Source organism: Apis mellifera, linkage group LG5 (genome assembly GCF_003254395.2).
Source record: "Apis mellifera strain DH4 linkage group LG5, Amel_HAv3.1, whole genome shotgun sequence".
In the NCBI taxonomy this organism is placed as follows: Eukaryota; Metazoa; Arthropoda; class Insecta; order Hymenoptera; family Apidae; genus Apis; species Apis mellifera.
In genome coordinates, this window is record NC_037642.1 from 451,868 (window position 1) to 467,168 (window position 15,301).

A 15,301-nucleotide genomic window follows, 5' to 3' on the forward strand; every position below is an offset into this window, starting at 1 on the left:
ATTTTCAAATAAAATCATAAATTTAAAAAAGCATATTATATTAACTAATTTAATAATTTTAAAATGTCATGATTATTGTTTTTATTAATATAAAAGACATTCTAATTTATTAATATAAAAGACAATCTAATATTATAATAAATCTAAAAAATAATTCATTAATAGAAGAGAAATATTACTAACTAGATAATTATGAACCAATCACATTGTTCATCAATTATAATATATATTGAAAAATTGCAATGAAGTTACAGAAATCAATTCAATATGAACTGGACTTTATATAAACCCAAAATACAATTCGAGGTTTCTAAAGTATTGAAAAATCACTGGATATATCTGTTGAAGTATAAGAGATCTAGCGACATGGAGGAGGTCGTGCTCGTCAGAACTGATGGAACAAGTGTCTGTGTACAAGATGGCGGCGCCCGGGGCCTTAACTGTCGTGAAAATCGCCAGGAAGTAGCCCGTAAACGGAAGCCGTGCGGTGTCGCAGCGAGCCGCGGATCCCCGCTCCAAAGGATGTGATCCGAGGAAGAAGAAGAAGAAGGCCGAGTCCGGGCCAGAGGAGCCTTTTTCTACATTATCACGAGGAAATCCGGATTATCCTCGGGCCAGTATTGTGATCTTCTTCGTGGCCACGCCGACGATGGAGTCCAGGGAACGCTACCAAGAACTCTGCAGGCTTTGCGCATCCTACGACGCCGTCAAAATGGACATCTTCGGTCAAGAAGGCAAAAACAGACAGCTCGTTGACAAGATACAAGCTTGTTTGCCATTTAAGGTTGGTATTTATTCATCTAGGAAATACATTTCTTATGTTTTTATTCAATATTATATTTCAAAAATATTTTACATTCATAATAGAAAACTTAAATCAATACAATTTAGTCTTTGATTTATTTATGTAGAAATGTTTTCTTTTATTTTCTTCTGTTAATATTTTCTTTAAATCTTTTTAAATATATTTAATAATATACAATTAAATAAATAATAAAATAATAAAATATTATTTTTTGTTTTTTACATTTTCGATTTTAAAAATTAATATTAAATCTACATTTCATTTCTATTAGTTTTCGTTTTATTAATTCTTTCAAATATATTTTTAAATTTGTTTCAATATATATTTTATTGCATATTTTTTCTTAAAAAGTATATTTAAATATTTTAATTAATAATTATTTTGATATTATAATATTTATTTTAAAAATATTTTTAAAATAGTCTCAAAATATTAAATATGATATATAATACATTAATTCACATATATAATACAATAATCATCATTATAATGAAGATATTGTAATATTATAAAAATATTTTGCAATAACTTATGTTTTTTTATAAAAAAATAAAAATTAAAAAGTTAACCTATGTGTTTGTAATTACAAAGATATATATATATAAGAAAACTGTGTCTTATTAACAAAAATATTGGTAAGTGTTAATATATTATATTTTTTTTAAAAGTTAAGTAAAAATTATAAAAAGAAATAAATATAAAAAATAGATTTCTGTCTGTATTGTTAAAAAATTATATTTTCATAGATTTGAGCAATGACATATTTAAGAAAAAAGTTGATTCAAATGATTTTGAAAAACTCGAAAGAAATTAATCATGAATAGTTACTTCATGAATTGAAAATAATCAAATACTTACAAAATGACCGATTATGCTAACATAATTTTCTTTTATATTTTTAAATTTTCGTTTAAATCCATCAATGTGTTTTATTATTAGTTATTTACAATAAATATGATCGCTATTTTTACAAGATTTGCAAAAATTAAAAATCAAGTTTATTGAAAAAAAACGAATTTCTGCAGAATATTTTTTATAATTTTTATAATCTTTATTATTAAAATAAATCGATATATCACATATCATTTTGTGTTCTAAAATTTTTTTAGGAATATATCTTTATAAATTTTATGTTTCAAGATAATTTTATTTTTGTTATTAGATTTTTTGTTAATTTTTTACTTAACTTCTTTTAATATTTTTAACAGAATTTTTAATAAATATATTAAAAAATAATTCCAATATATATTTTCTATTCTAAATAAGAAATTTATTATATTATTATATATTATACTAAATTATATATATTATATATATTATATATATTGTATATTATAATAATATGTATACTATATACTTTTATAATAAAATTTTTTCATGAATAATTTTTACTATGTATTTTTCTTAAATTATAATTTTTCATATAATTGTTTTTACTATATATTTCTATATAATCATATATTTTATTATTAAGAAAATTGCATTAGATTTTTGCATTAGATATTTTAATTTATATTTAGATAGCTTGTAATTTATAATATTGTTTTTATATTTTTTATAACATATTTAATACATTTTTATATGTTTATAAAATAATATTTATATGATTGATGTTTTTTTATCTTCTAAAATATTAATTATTTATAATTTTTAATATGTAATTTTCATATTTTTTTATTTGATATATAAAATATTTTAAAATATCTTAAATTCAATCCATACTATTTTAATAAAATTCATATTTTATCTATTTTAAACTTAATTTGTTTCATAATATATCTAATATTTTATATATATACTATAATATATACTTGAATATTTAATATTCTATTTAATATGCTTTATTTATATAATTTTCATTTTTCTTAATTTTCTTAATAATATAATTCAATATATTTAAAAATTTTATTATATTTTCATTTTTAATTTTTTTTTAATTAATAATAAATATTTTAATATATTTAAATTAAGAAATAATTAAATGTATTCTTTCTCTATGTAAGCATATATTAATTTTATATTGAAAATTATTAAAAAATTAATATTAAATATTAAATATTTAATTTCAGATTGCAGAAGATGATCGATTACCAAAATGCCTTTGTTATCGGTGTATGTACAATTTGGAAAATTTCTATGATTTTAGAACAGCATGTGTTAATGCAGTGGCTCTATTAGAAAGGTGTTTGTCACCTTCAGAATCGGTAAAATTAAAATTTATTCGTATTAATAATTTGTTACTTTTCTTTAAGTTTTAGTATTTAAAGAATTTCTTTTTTTATTGTTTAGAATGAAGATGTTACAACTTTAACATGTTTTAATGATTCAGAATACTTTAAAGGAAAAAAAAGTATACCAGTGTTGATTCCAGAAGCTCCTATTGTAAATCCAAATGCTGCTTTGGGTACACCTCCTAGATTAAATTCTGATGGTGAGGCTGATCATGACACTGAAGAAATTGTTGATAACAGTGGTACAGATGAAGGTATTTAATTTATTAAAAAATTTTATTAAAATTTTTTTTCAAAGAAAAATATTTTATTTTTTTAATTTTTTCTTTATTTAAGCAACAATAATAGATGATTCTGAAGATCGTCATTCAATAGAGTATGAAATGGATATGGAAACAAATCCAAGTGATTTTTTGGAAATGACTTCAATAGTTACAGAAGAACCTGATGAATCAGAATTAAGACATCAAGAAATTTCCAATAACTTACCAGAAGTATATTATAATTGAATTTAGTTGAAAATAAAATTTAAATATTAATATAATCTAATGATTAACATAATCTAATGATTACAGCATACATCTCAGCAACATGAAGTTTATGTTTGTTCCTTGTGCAGTAAAGCATTTAGTTCAAAAGGTCATTTGTCTTTACATGCACGCATTCATGTTGGTGCTGGTGATGTGATTGGTGAAAAAGTTCTTACAGATGATCATACATCTTATAAAAGACCTTATCAATGTGATCTTTGTCATAAATCATATTCCACTGCAAAACATCGTTGGGGTCATGTTTCAACAACTCATAGGTATTCACTTTAATTCTGATTTATAATTATATAAAACAAATAATTAATTTTAAAATACATAAATAAAAAATATATATATATAATAATAACAATTATATAATAATCTCTATATTAGAGGTCATCCTGCAGTGACATGTGGTTATTGTTCACGGATCTACTCTACTCGAACAAATTTAGAAGAACATATAAAATCACGTCATGCTGGTCTTCCAGCATCTACAGAAATTCCAGTAAACAATGTTTATCGTTCAGAAAATAGATATCAGTGTAATGCTTGTGGAAAGATTTATATGGATGCTATGGAATTGAATCTTCATGGCAGAATTTGTTCTGAAGAACAAAGATTAGATTTTCCAGGAAAAATCAGGATTACAGATAATAAGGTTATAGATAGTTCTGAAGCTTCGAGTATCGGAAGTGATGATGATAGCAAAGATTATAGGTAGAATTAATTTTATTATTAATGAACATTTTATAGTTTTATTAGGAAAATTATTTAAAATTATTATTTAAATATTAAAATTATTTCATTATTTAGAAATGCAGAAGCTAAATTAGCGAAAAATCCTCAATTAACTATTTTAAAACAAGCATTAACAAAAGGAGATAGTCTTAAACGAGATTTTGAAGACAAATTTACAACAAATAGCAAACCAAAAAAATTACCAAAAATAGGTAATTTATTATATATTTTTTATATATTTCTAATTGTTTGATTTATAAAAAAAATAAAAAAATTGTAAAATTTAAATTTAAAATTAAATAATATTTAATTCTAAAGGTTATTTTTTCTTTTCTTTAACAGAACACATTAATATTCAAAATAAAAAATGGTATTGTGAATCTTGTCCTCAATATTTTACTTCAATTGAGGATTTAAAAGAACATGAAGCAATACATGATGTTGATAAGCCATTTGTTTGTATTTTATGTAAAAAAGATTTTGTCCTTAAATCTTCCTTAAGTAGACATATTCAAACTTTGCATGGTGTTGATCCATGTCCTATAATAGAAAGTGATAAATGTCTAAAAAAAATTGTTTTACAAAATTGGAATGAATCTATAGATTTTGATTCATATGAGCGCAAGATCTCTTCTGAATTTCCGTTTTCTCCAGAGGTATATTTTATAGAATATAAAATATAATTCTCTTTTTTTTATATGAAGAAAATAAAATTATTTATTTTAATTTTACTCTGTTTTATTTTCAATTTTAGATGAATGCAGAAAATGAAGAAGATCATGAGAGTGGACATGAAAATCTCATTGAAATTGAAACTGTATTTGTTTGTGAAATTTGTACTCGCGATTTTAATGATCGTGCATCTCTTTGGCTTCATATCCGTGCTACTCACAAAGAATTTGCAGCATTTGCATGTGGTGTTTGCTTAAAAATTTGTTCAGACAATACACAACTCTTAAATCATGTTAATATGTATCATGGTGCTTCAAAATTGTTACTTTCTGAACAAAGAAGGTATTTTCTTTCAAATTATATAATAATATTCAATAATAGTGACAAATCTACAACTTTTTTTATTTTTCTATTTTGATAGATATAGTTGTACTATTTGTGGTAGACAACATGATTCCAGAAAAAAATTAATTGCACATGTGTCTATACATAATATGGATCCAAATTATGATCCTGCAACTTTTGTTCAATTGAATAGTAATTATTATGGAGAAAATATTAATGGTAATGAAACTACAGAACAAATGTTAGATTATGAAGAAGATGGAGATAAAGTAGATTGTTACATTTGCTATAAATCATTTCCTAATGAAGATCATTTGATACGACATCAAAGAAATGCACATAGAGTAAGTTTATATTAATCATTATTAAATTATTAAATGAAATTGAGAAAAATTTCTTTTTATTTTTCTTCAAAAAATTTGTATTGAATAAATTTTTTATTTTACAGTCAGAACAATTAGTACCTACAGGGGATTCTTTAAATTCATCGAATTTAAATAGCAGTGGAAATAGAGCTCAATACCATCTCTTTTTTGTTTGTGAACTTTGTGGAAGTTCACATCCTAGTAAATGGGAACGTTGGTTACATGTTAGCTCTTCACATAACAATGAATTAGCAATAAAATGTGATCGTGAAGATTGTGGTAAAATTTTTGCTACAAAATCCCTTAGAAATGAACACGTTCAACATCATGCAATTCAAGGCTCATCTCCAAATACTTGTGAAATTTGTGGTAAACTTTGGGGTAGTAGAGTTGATTATTGGAAACATGTTATGGGCGTTCATTCGGATACTGTTCCATTAATATGTGGTGTTTGTTTAAAAGTGTTTCCCAATGTTTTACAATTAAGTACTCATGTAAGATCGAAACATTGGCCATTAACAAATGGTGATTTTAGTTGTGACATTTGTGGTAGACCATATTCAAATAAATCTAAAATGTCTAGACATAGAAAAATCCACGGTTTTGAAGAAAATTGTGATAATGGGATAGAAAATAATAGTGAAAATAAAGTAGACGGACGAATAAGAGAAACTGATTTAAGTTGTGAACTTTGTGCAGATTTGAAATTTACTAATTTAGAGAAGTTATGTAATCATAGACGAATTATTCATGGACTTTTCCCTTGTGATCTTTGTAATAAATGTTATGGAAGAACATCACATTTATGGAAACATGTAAACAGAGTCCACAAAGGTCATGAAGATGTAACTTGTCCTTATTGTTTGAAAACTAGTGCTTCGAAAGATCATTTAGCAGCACATATCTCAAAAATTCATAGATATGAACCTGATTCTAGGAAAGATGGAAAAGATAATAGACAATTTAAAACTGAAGAAGTTAGTTTACATTATTGTGAAAAATGTAATAAAGGATTTCATAAACGGTATCTTTTACGTAGACACATGAAAGGATGTCAAAATTATAGAAAAGATCCAGGTGCATTGTTAACGAGATGTAGGGCTTGTGAAAGAATATTTAAAGATCGTGCTAGTTTACAAAAACATATTGAAAATCATCATAGTACATACACATGTCATCTTTGCAATGAAACAATTATCTCAAAATTAGGAATTATGACACATAATAGGGTGAAACATATGGATCATCCAGATTTAACTTGCAATTTTGGATCTTGTAGAAAATTATTTAGAACAAAAGAAGATTTAGAAACTCATAGAAAAGATCATAGGTAATTTAAACAAATAATTATTATTTAATTTTAAATTATATTATTTATGTTTTTCTTAAAAAATATAATTCATTATGATTAACTTTTTTTATTTCATTATTATATAGATATCATACTACTCCCAATGTATGTGATTTTTGTGGTGATACTGTTGAAAATAAACTAAAATTGAAAATGCATGTATTATCTCTTCATCGTAATGAAATTGGTGTATCTTGTGGAGTATGCTTAATTCCGATGAAAGATCCAAAAGAACTTAAAAATCATGTAGAAGAAGTTCATTCTAGTGTTCTTTCAAGGCCTAATACATGCCAAGTTTGTGGAAAACAATATGCTTCAAAATGGAAAGCTTTTGATCATACTAAAAAATGTCATGGAAAAGTATTTAGAACTTGTAAACAATGTTTAGCTGTTTTTACTGAAGATTCAACAATTAGAGATCATTATGAAAGAATACATAATATTCCCAAAGATCAACTTGCTGCATTTGAACACAGATTAGATATTGGCTCAAAAAATGAAGATTTTGAAATAGAAGTAAGTTAATAATAAAATAATGATAATAAAATAATAATTATAAAATTTAATAATATCATATCTTATATTATATATATAATGTTAAATGTTAATTACATTTCATTTTATTAAAATGAATATAAAATTAAGTATAAAGTATTAAACATAATTGAGTATAAAATTAATTATTATTTATATATATAGTCTCCTGATATAATAATTAAAGAAGAACCAGAAGATTTGGAATATGATGTAGATATATGTGATGAGGATTCTAATGATTCAAAAAGAAGAAGATCCTTAACTGATACTTATGATTGTGAAATGTGTCCAGAAATGTTTGTAAATAGTGATGGTCTTTCGAAACATTATCGAAATATGCATAATACAGATCCAGAAAGAATGTTTAAAAAATTAAAACAAGATGAACAAAGAAAAATGCGCGGAAAAATGAATTTCTTTTGTAAAAGTTGTAGGAGACAATTTTGCACAAAAACATTATATTGGAATCACATTGCAACTTGTAAAAGAAATATACAAAAGGAAGTAAGTAACATCTTTAAATAAAAATTTAATTTGATTTAATTTTATAATTAAATTTAAATATTTTTTTTATAGGAAGAATTGTTAACTTCAAGAAATGATATATTAAGTAATCAAGAGCATTTGAAAAATAATAATGAAATTAAAAAAGAAGAACCTACATCAAATTTAAATATTCCTGATTTTAATCTCTTTGAAGATATAAATCTTCAGCTCTGTGGTCAAAAACCTCTTCCAAATCTTATGCCACTTTCTCAAAGGTGAATATTACAAAATACAAAAGAATAATTAAATTTTTTTTCAATATATATTTTTCAATATTTTTATAATTCCTTGAATTAATAAAAATAATAGTGAAAAATTATTTAAAATTTCTTAAAATTATTGGATATCAATAAAAAAAAAATTAATTTAGGAGATAAATAAAAAGTTTAAGTTTTTTTTTATGTGTTCTTTCAGTTCTTTGATAAAATTATGGAATTTTAAACTTTCACAATTTTATTTTCATTTGAATAATCTTAAGCATTTAATATTCGAAAAATGTACATTTAAATTTACAAATAATTATAATTTTAGGACAAAGTCTTCAATAAAATGTTCAAGAAAAGATTCTAGAAAAGTTTATGATGAATCAACAAATACAGAATGTGCTTGTGAAGTATGTGGAAAACAATGGCCAGCGAAAAAACATTTATGGCAACATCTAATTCGTTTCCATCGTGCAGAAGCAGCAGTCACTTGTGGAGTATGTCTGAAACTTTGCAAAGATTATGATGATTTGGCAGAACATTTGAAAGCTGCACATGAAGCAATCCTTTCAACTGAAGGAAACAATTTTACATGTAAAATTTGTGGCAGGTATTATATTTTGTTTTTTTTTCTTTTATATAAAATATATAATATTTTATATATAATATTATAATGAATATAATAATAAATTTTTTATATTTGATAGATATCATAATGCACGGAGTAAATTGTTACTACATACAAGTATTCATATTGGTCATGTGGGTACTAGCACTTGGTGTTCAAAATGTCGAAAAAATATTACTGATGAAGCTACACATCCAAATATATGTACTGGAAAAACAGAAGAAGAACAATTGAAAAACAATGAGAAAACAGAAGTAAGTAATTAAAAAAATTATAAATAATATATTTATTTCCAGAGATTAAAAACATTTACAATATTAATTTCCGTTTTTAAAATTATAAAAGTTATAAAAATCGAAAAAAAATTATAATTGTATGAATATATTGGTTTTAGTCTTAGTCTATATTAATTTTTTTGAAATCAATATTGCATATTATAAAATCAATTTATATATAAACATATATCTGTAACAGTATATATGTCAGTATGCAATCATTTTTTTCTTTTATTAGTTACATATTTTCTAAATAAACTTTAAATAAAAAATAAAAAATTCTTAATCTTTAAATATATTAAGTTAATAAATTTTTTATTTTATATAAATTAAAATCATAAATTAAGATTAAAATATAGCTGTTGTCACAGAAAATTTTATTTATGTAACTATATTTAAAGATAAACTTAATATATATATATATTTCTTTATATTATTTATATGAACAAATTTGTTTATATAAATAGAAGATGAAGTCTTCTATTTTTGAAGATATATTTAACATATATTATACGTATATAAAGAGAATTAATAATGTACCAAATTTTTTTCTTTTTTTGTAAATAATTTGATTTGCGAAAAGAAAAATCGATAAGTTGATTAAAATATTAAAAGTTTTTAAATTAATTTTTGCTAAAAGGAAAGTTTGATAGCGGATGATGCAATGATTGAAGAAGTAGAAGGAGATTATGAATCTGAAGCAGAAGAAGAAGCAGATATAGAAGAATCTGAAAGTGATAGTAGTACTGAAGCTGAAGAAGAAAATGAATCGGAGGATGAATCTAGAGCAACTGGAGAAATTACTTACAATTCAGAAGAAAGCGAAGATTCAGAAGAACTAGATAATTTGGAAATTAATGGAAAAAATTTACAAGATTATACTTTAGAACATATTCAAGAAGCTAAAAATATAGGTGAAATAATTGATTGAAAATTATAATTAATTTTTCTTAAATTAAAAAATAATCAAATGTTTTATATTTATTGTTTTAGATGCAGAGAAAGGTCATGCAAGTTTATCAGATGATGATGAACCTCCAGTTCTCAGTCCAATAATGCCTTTGATTTCTGAAAATATATCTATAGAACAATCAATAGGTCATAAACTTGGTTCTATAGTGCCTTTAACTGGTAAAGGAATAGAAATATGCAATTTATCAGAGATTCAAAATCGATGTTCTCCAAAATCTATGAATTTATATGAAAAACATTTATCTAAAAATAAATCTTTAAAACTTGAATCTGAAACATTTGTAAATCGTAGTGATGAAGATTTTGAAGATACAAAAAATGAATTTGATGAAAATTCTACTGAAGAAAATGAAGAAGAAAACGAAAATAATGAAGAAATTGAAGAAAACGATGATATTGAATTAAATGAAGAGATAGAAGAAACTGAAGATAATAGAGACATTGAAAAAAACGAGAACAATGAACAAATAGAAGAAAATGGTGATATTGAAGAAATAGAAGAGAATGAAAGAAATGATATTGAAGAAATAGTAGAAAATGAAGAAATTGGAGATATTGAAGAAATAGAAGACAACGAAAGAAATGAAGAAATTGAAGAATCAGAAGAGCATGAAGGAAATGAAGAAATTGATGAAACAGAAGAAGAGGAAGAAAATGAAGAAATTGAAGACAGAGAGGAAAACATGCAATTGGATGATCTGGAAGGAGCTGTTCTGATGGTAGCCAATGGAAATCAAATATTAATTCAACAAGAAATATTGGAAGACGAAAATGAAAATTCAAATCAAGAATATGTATATTCTGCGCTTAGGTATAGTACAGAAGAGGATAGTGATAATGAAAGGAAATGAGTGCCAAATTGAGATTAAATAATTGAAGAAATGGTAAATAACATTGAACATTATTTATAGATTGAAGAATATGTGGAAATGATTTCAATGAAAACATAACATTTGGTAAAAATTAAATTAAACAAGATTTAAAATATAATTTTAAAATAATAAATATTAAATAATGTTTATAAAATTATTTATAAAATAGAATATTGTATTTATGGTGCAAAGTAAAACATTAAATATTTGTCTTTTTTTTTTAAATTATTGAACAACTTTCCTATACTTAAATAGTAACAAATTCTACTATGATTAATAAATAAAAAGCAAAAACTTTATATTAAAAAAACTTTTTTATATTATATGTTTTATAAAGATTTTTTTAATGAAATTTTTCTTAATATTACTTGAAACATGTCCACGTATTCCTTAAAATTGTCAAAGTAATTACAATTTGTATTACTTTCTGTATAAAAAATATAAAATGAATTATTACGTACGTAATTTATACCTTAAAATTTACTGAAATTCATATTGATGACACCATTTGTAAATAATTTAGATTAATTAATTTTATGAAAATAGCTTTCATAAATCTTATAATATAAATACATTTGAAAATAAAATTCTTAAGAGTTTTTAAAAGTATTTTTTGCAAGTATTAAAAATAATTATCCAATAATAATTTTTAATGTTTATTTTCCTTTCAAAAAATCACTATTAACTTAGTGTTCATTTGCGAGAAATATTTGAAATCAATTCTCAAATGTATTTGTATACTTATGACAATAGACAGTTCTTTTATTATGTCAAAAGTATAAAGAAAGATAACATTAAAAAAATGATTTTAATTCATTATAACTTCAAAATTTATATAATAAATAAAATAGGATTGAAGTAGCTTGAAAATGATATGTAAACTATAAATTAATGTGATGTAATAAATGAACTGTCTCTAACTTGCTTTTAGATAACTTATTTAAGTCTATATTGTATTTAGTTTTAATTTCAGATATAATAAGTTAGATTTTGAATTCATTTTTAGGTAATTCGATCGATATCGATATTCAGCATTCAAAATTTTTCTTATGTTAAATCTCAAACAAAAGAAATAGTACAAATATAGCAATATAGAGTTTATAATAATATTAAATAAACAATAATTATTAAAATTAAAAAACTATTTGAAATTATACTAAATTATAATGTATTTTTTATACTTAAATCAATATAAAATACTGTATGTGTTAAGCTGTTTTATATATATATATATATATATATATATATATATATATATATATATGTTCTATTATTTATCATCATCATCATCATCATCATCATTATTATCATTATTATCATTATCATCGTCGTCGTCGTCATCATCATCATCATCATCATCATCATCATCATCATCATCATCATCATCATCATCATCATCATCATCATCATCATCATTATCATTATTATTATTATTATTATTATTATTATTATTATTATTATTATTATTATTATTATTATTATTGTTATTGTTGTTGTTGTTGTTGTTGTTATCATCATCATCATCATTATTATTTTTATTTTTATTATTTTTATTATTATTATTATCATTATCGTCGTCGTCGTCGTCGTCGTCGTCGTCGTCGTCGTCGTCGTCGTCGTCGTCGTCGTCGTCGTCGTCGTCGTCGTCGTCGTCGTCGTCGTCGTCGTCGTCGTCGTCGTCGTCGTCGTCGTCGTCATCATCATCATCATCATTATTACTACTACTATTACTGCTGCTGCTGCTGCTGCTGCTGCTGCTGCTGCTGCTGCTGCTGCTACTACTACTACTACTACTACTACTACTACTACTACTACTACTACTACTACTACTACTACTACTACTACTACTACTACTACTATTATTATTATTATTATTATTATTAGTACTATTACTACTACTACTACTATTACTACTACTACTACTACTATTACTACTATTACTACTACTAGTATTGTTATTATTATTATTATTATTATTATTACTATTATTGTTATTATTATTATTACGATCATTATCACCATTATTTTATCATCATTATCATCGTTATTGTTATAATAATAATTATTATTAATCTATGATATACATTATTATTATTTCGGTATTATATTAATATCGATTCGATTGAATGCACCACAAACACAATTTCAAAATCAACAAATCAAAAAATTGAAACAACTTAGTGTATATAGTAGTTGTGTAAGTGATTTCGTGTACAGTTATGTTATATTATATGAAAAAAATGCATACTGATATATGTACATGAAAGAAACATGAACATCATATGATAGAAAGGAAATCAGCTTCTATTACTTTTTTTATCATTGTATCTTTAAGGAGAAACTGATAACCAATTCTATTTTTTAATAAAACTATATAATAATATATATCAACGAAAGAAAATTTTTAGTAATAATCGAGTAAACTGTTTTTTAAATATATTAAAAATTTTATTACAATTATTCCATTTATTTTATATTTTCTCAGTTTCTCTGAATGATATCATTACACTTTAGTGTAATGATAATTATACACTTAGAATTTATATATAGCTTAGCTTTATTAAACGATTTCTTTTTTTAATCAGATTAATTTCGTTTAAATTATTCATTATCAATAATGTCCATTAAAATGATAACAAAATAAAATTTAATTTTTCATTTTTTATTGAATAGTTGTCGATAATATATCGTTTAATTCTCGTTTAATACTTTTTTTTCTATTTTTTTTTGTTTTGTTTATTATTTATTGGGGCATTTGCTTCCTTTGCAGCGTATTAATTTATAAGAAACAAAAATGGCAATGCGCATTTAACGTTTGTAATGATTATAATAAAAATTATTAAGTTGATTAATTTCGTATTTTTATTTCAATCCTTAAAAAATAACTTAAAAATAATATAATAATAACATAAAAATAATAATTTGAATAATAAATTTTAAGATTATTTGAAAAATAATTTTATAATTTTTTTTCAAATGTAAAAATATATAATTTAAAATTCATTTTTTAAATTTTATTTTATTAAACAAAATAAAATTAGGAAATGTTAAAAAAAATTGAAAATATATTAAAAATTATTTTATTTTATTATATATTTTACTATTTTATTACTTTAATATATATTTTTATTATAGCAGTTTTTCTAACATTAACTTGTATTCTTTTATGAAAAGTTGATAAATAATAAGAAATCAATTCTATTTGGGTAATTTATATAAATCAATTAATTAAATGAAATAATTAAAAATCAAATACTATACATATTATAAATTTACGATATTTAGAATATTTATTAATATTATATTTTTTAATAAAATTATATATTTTACATTATATATATGAAATCTATATTTTTTTTATTATTTTAATAAATACAATTTTATTATTGAATTTCCTTTAGTTACAAAAAAATATAATAAATCTCTAATAAAATAATAAGTATATAATAAAAAAAATAAATTTTATTGTATCATATAATATAATATATATATATATGTTAGAGTTAATAATATTCTAATAATACAATTATACTTATAGAATGAAATCATTTTCATAAAATTCGTTTTCTGAATCATTTAATGTAAAGTTTTCTGGTCTTAGTTTATTAAAAATCCATATCTTATTACTTTCTTTTTAGCAAATTCTAATATATTTTTGTTTTTTATTTTTGCAATTTTTAATAGTAAATTCAAAATTAATTAATTATAATCAATATTTTTTTTTTATATTTAATCTATTATTTTGATTTCTATTGGCACTTGTAAAATTATATTCTTTCTATATTGATGTAAATCAAATGACAAATCATATGAAAACGATTTATACTTTATAATGAATTATTTTTTTATTTATTGATAAGAAACAGAGATTTTTAAAAAAAAATTATTATATAAATTCTTCAAAACATTATAAATTTATTATTAGGAAGTAATTTTTTGTTTACATTAAATAAAAAATCATATTTTTTTATATAAAAAATATTTAACAAAAACAAAAGTTATTACTGCAAACCTATCAATATAAATATAAAATAAATATCAATATAAAATAATATACTGTAAGACAACTATATTTATAGAAAAAATAAGAACTATATATATATATATATTTATGAAAAATTATTGTAAATTATATATAAAACAAAAGTTTACATATAAATATATATATAAATCTTTTTTATTACATTAAAAAAATCTTTAAAAATAGAAATAAAATGTGCAAAAAATA

At 22.2% G+C, this 15,301-nt stretch overlaps 1 protein-coding gene across 1 annotated transcript; it reads left to right on the top strand.

The window, feature by feature from the left end:
- The first annotated feature begins 270 nt into the window (after positions 1-270).
- On the top strand, positions 271-11,168 carry LOC726916 (zinc finger protein 91). The gene is made up of 18 exons (XM_006572113.3): positions 271-784; positions 2,875-3,009; positions 3,095-3,290; positions 3,373-3,530; positions 3,612-3,844; positions 3,960-4,286; positions 4,383-4,519; positions 4,650-4,963; positions 5,062-5,321; positions 5,401-5,668; positions 5,773-7,019; positions 7,127-7,556; positions 7,740-8,081; positions 8,154-8,338; positions 8,655-8,936; positions 9,034-9,208; positions 9,870-10,143; positions 10,223-11,168. Exons 1-18 carry the CDS (start codon positions 650-652, stop codon positions 11,050-11,052), a joined length of 5,928 nt encoding a protein of 1,975 aa, XP_006572176.2. The 5' UTR covers positions 271-649; the 3' UTR covers positions 11,053-11,168.
- The last annotated feature ends 4,133 nt before the right edge of the window (positions 11,169-15,301 follow it).

Bases quoted from the DNA above. Each gene is read 5' to 3' on its own strand.
- LOC726916 (XM_006572113.3), top strand. From the start codon at position 650: ATGGAGTCCAGGGAACGCTACCAAGAACTCTGCAGGCTTTGCGCATCC. The intron at 8,937-9,033 runs GTATTATATTTT...TATATTTGATAG, and splicing joins ACATGTAAAATTTGTGGCAG to ATATCATAATGCACGGAGTA. The intron at 9,209-9,869 runs GTAAGTAATTAA...TTTTGCTAAAAG, and splicing joins AAAACAATGAGAAAACAGAA to GAAAGTTTGATAGCGGATGA.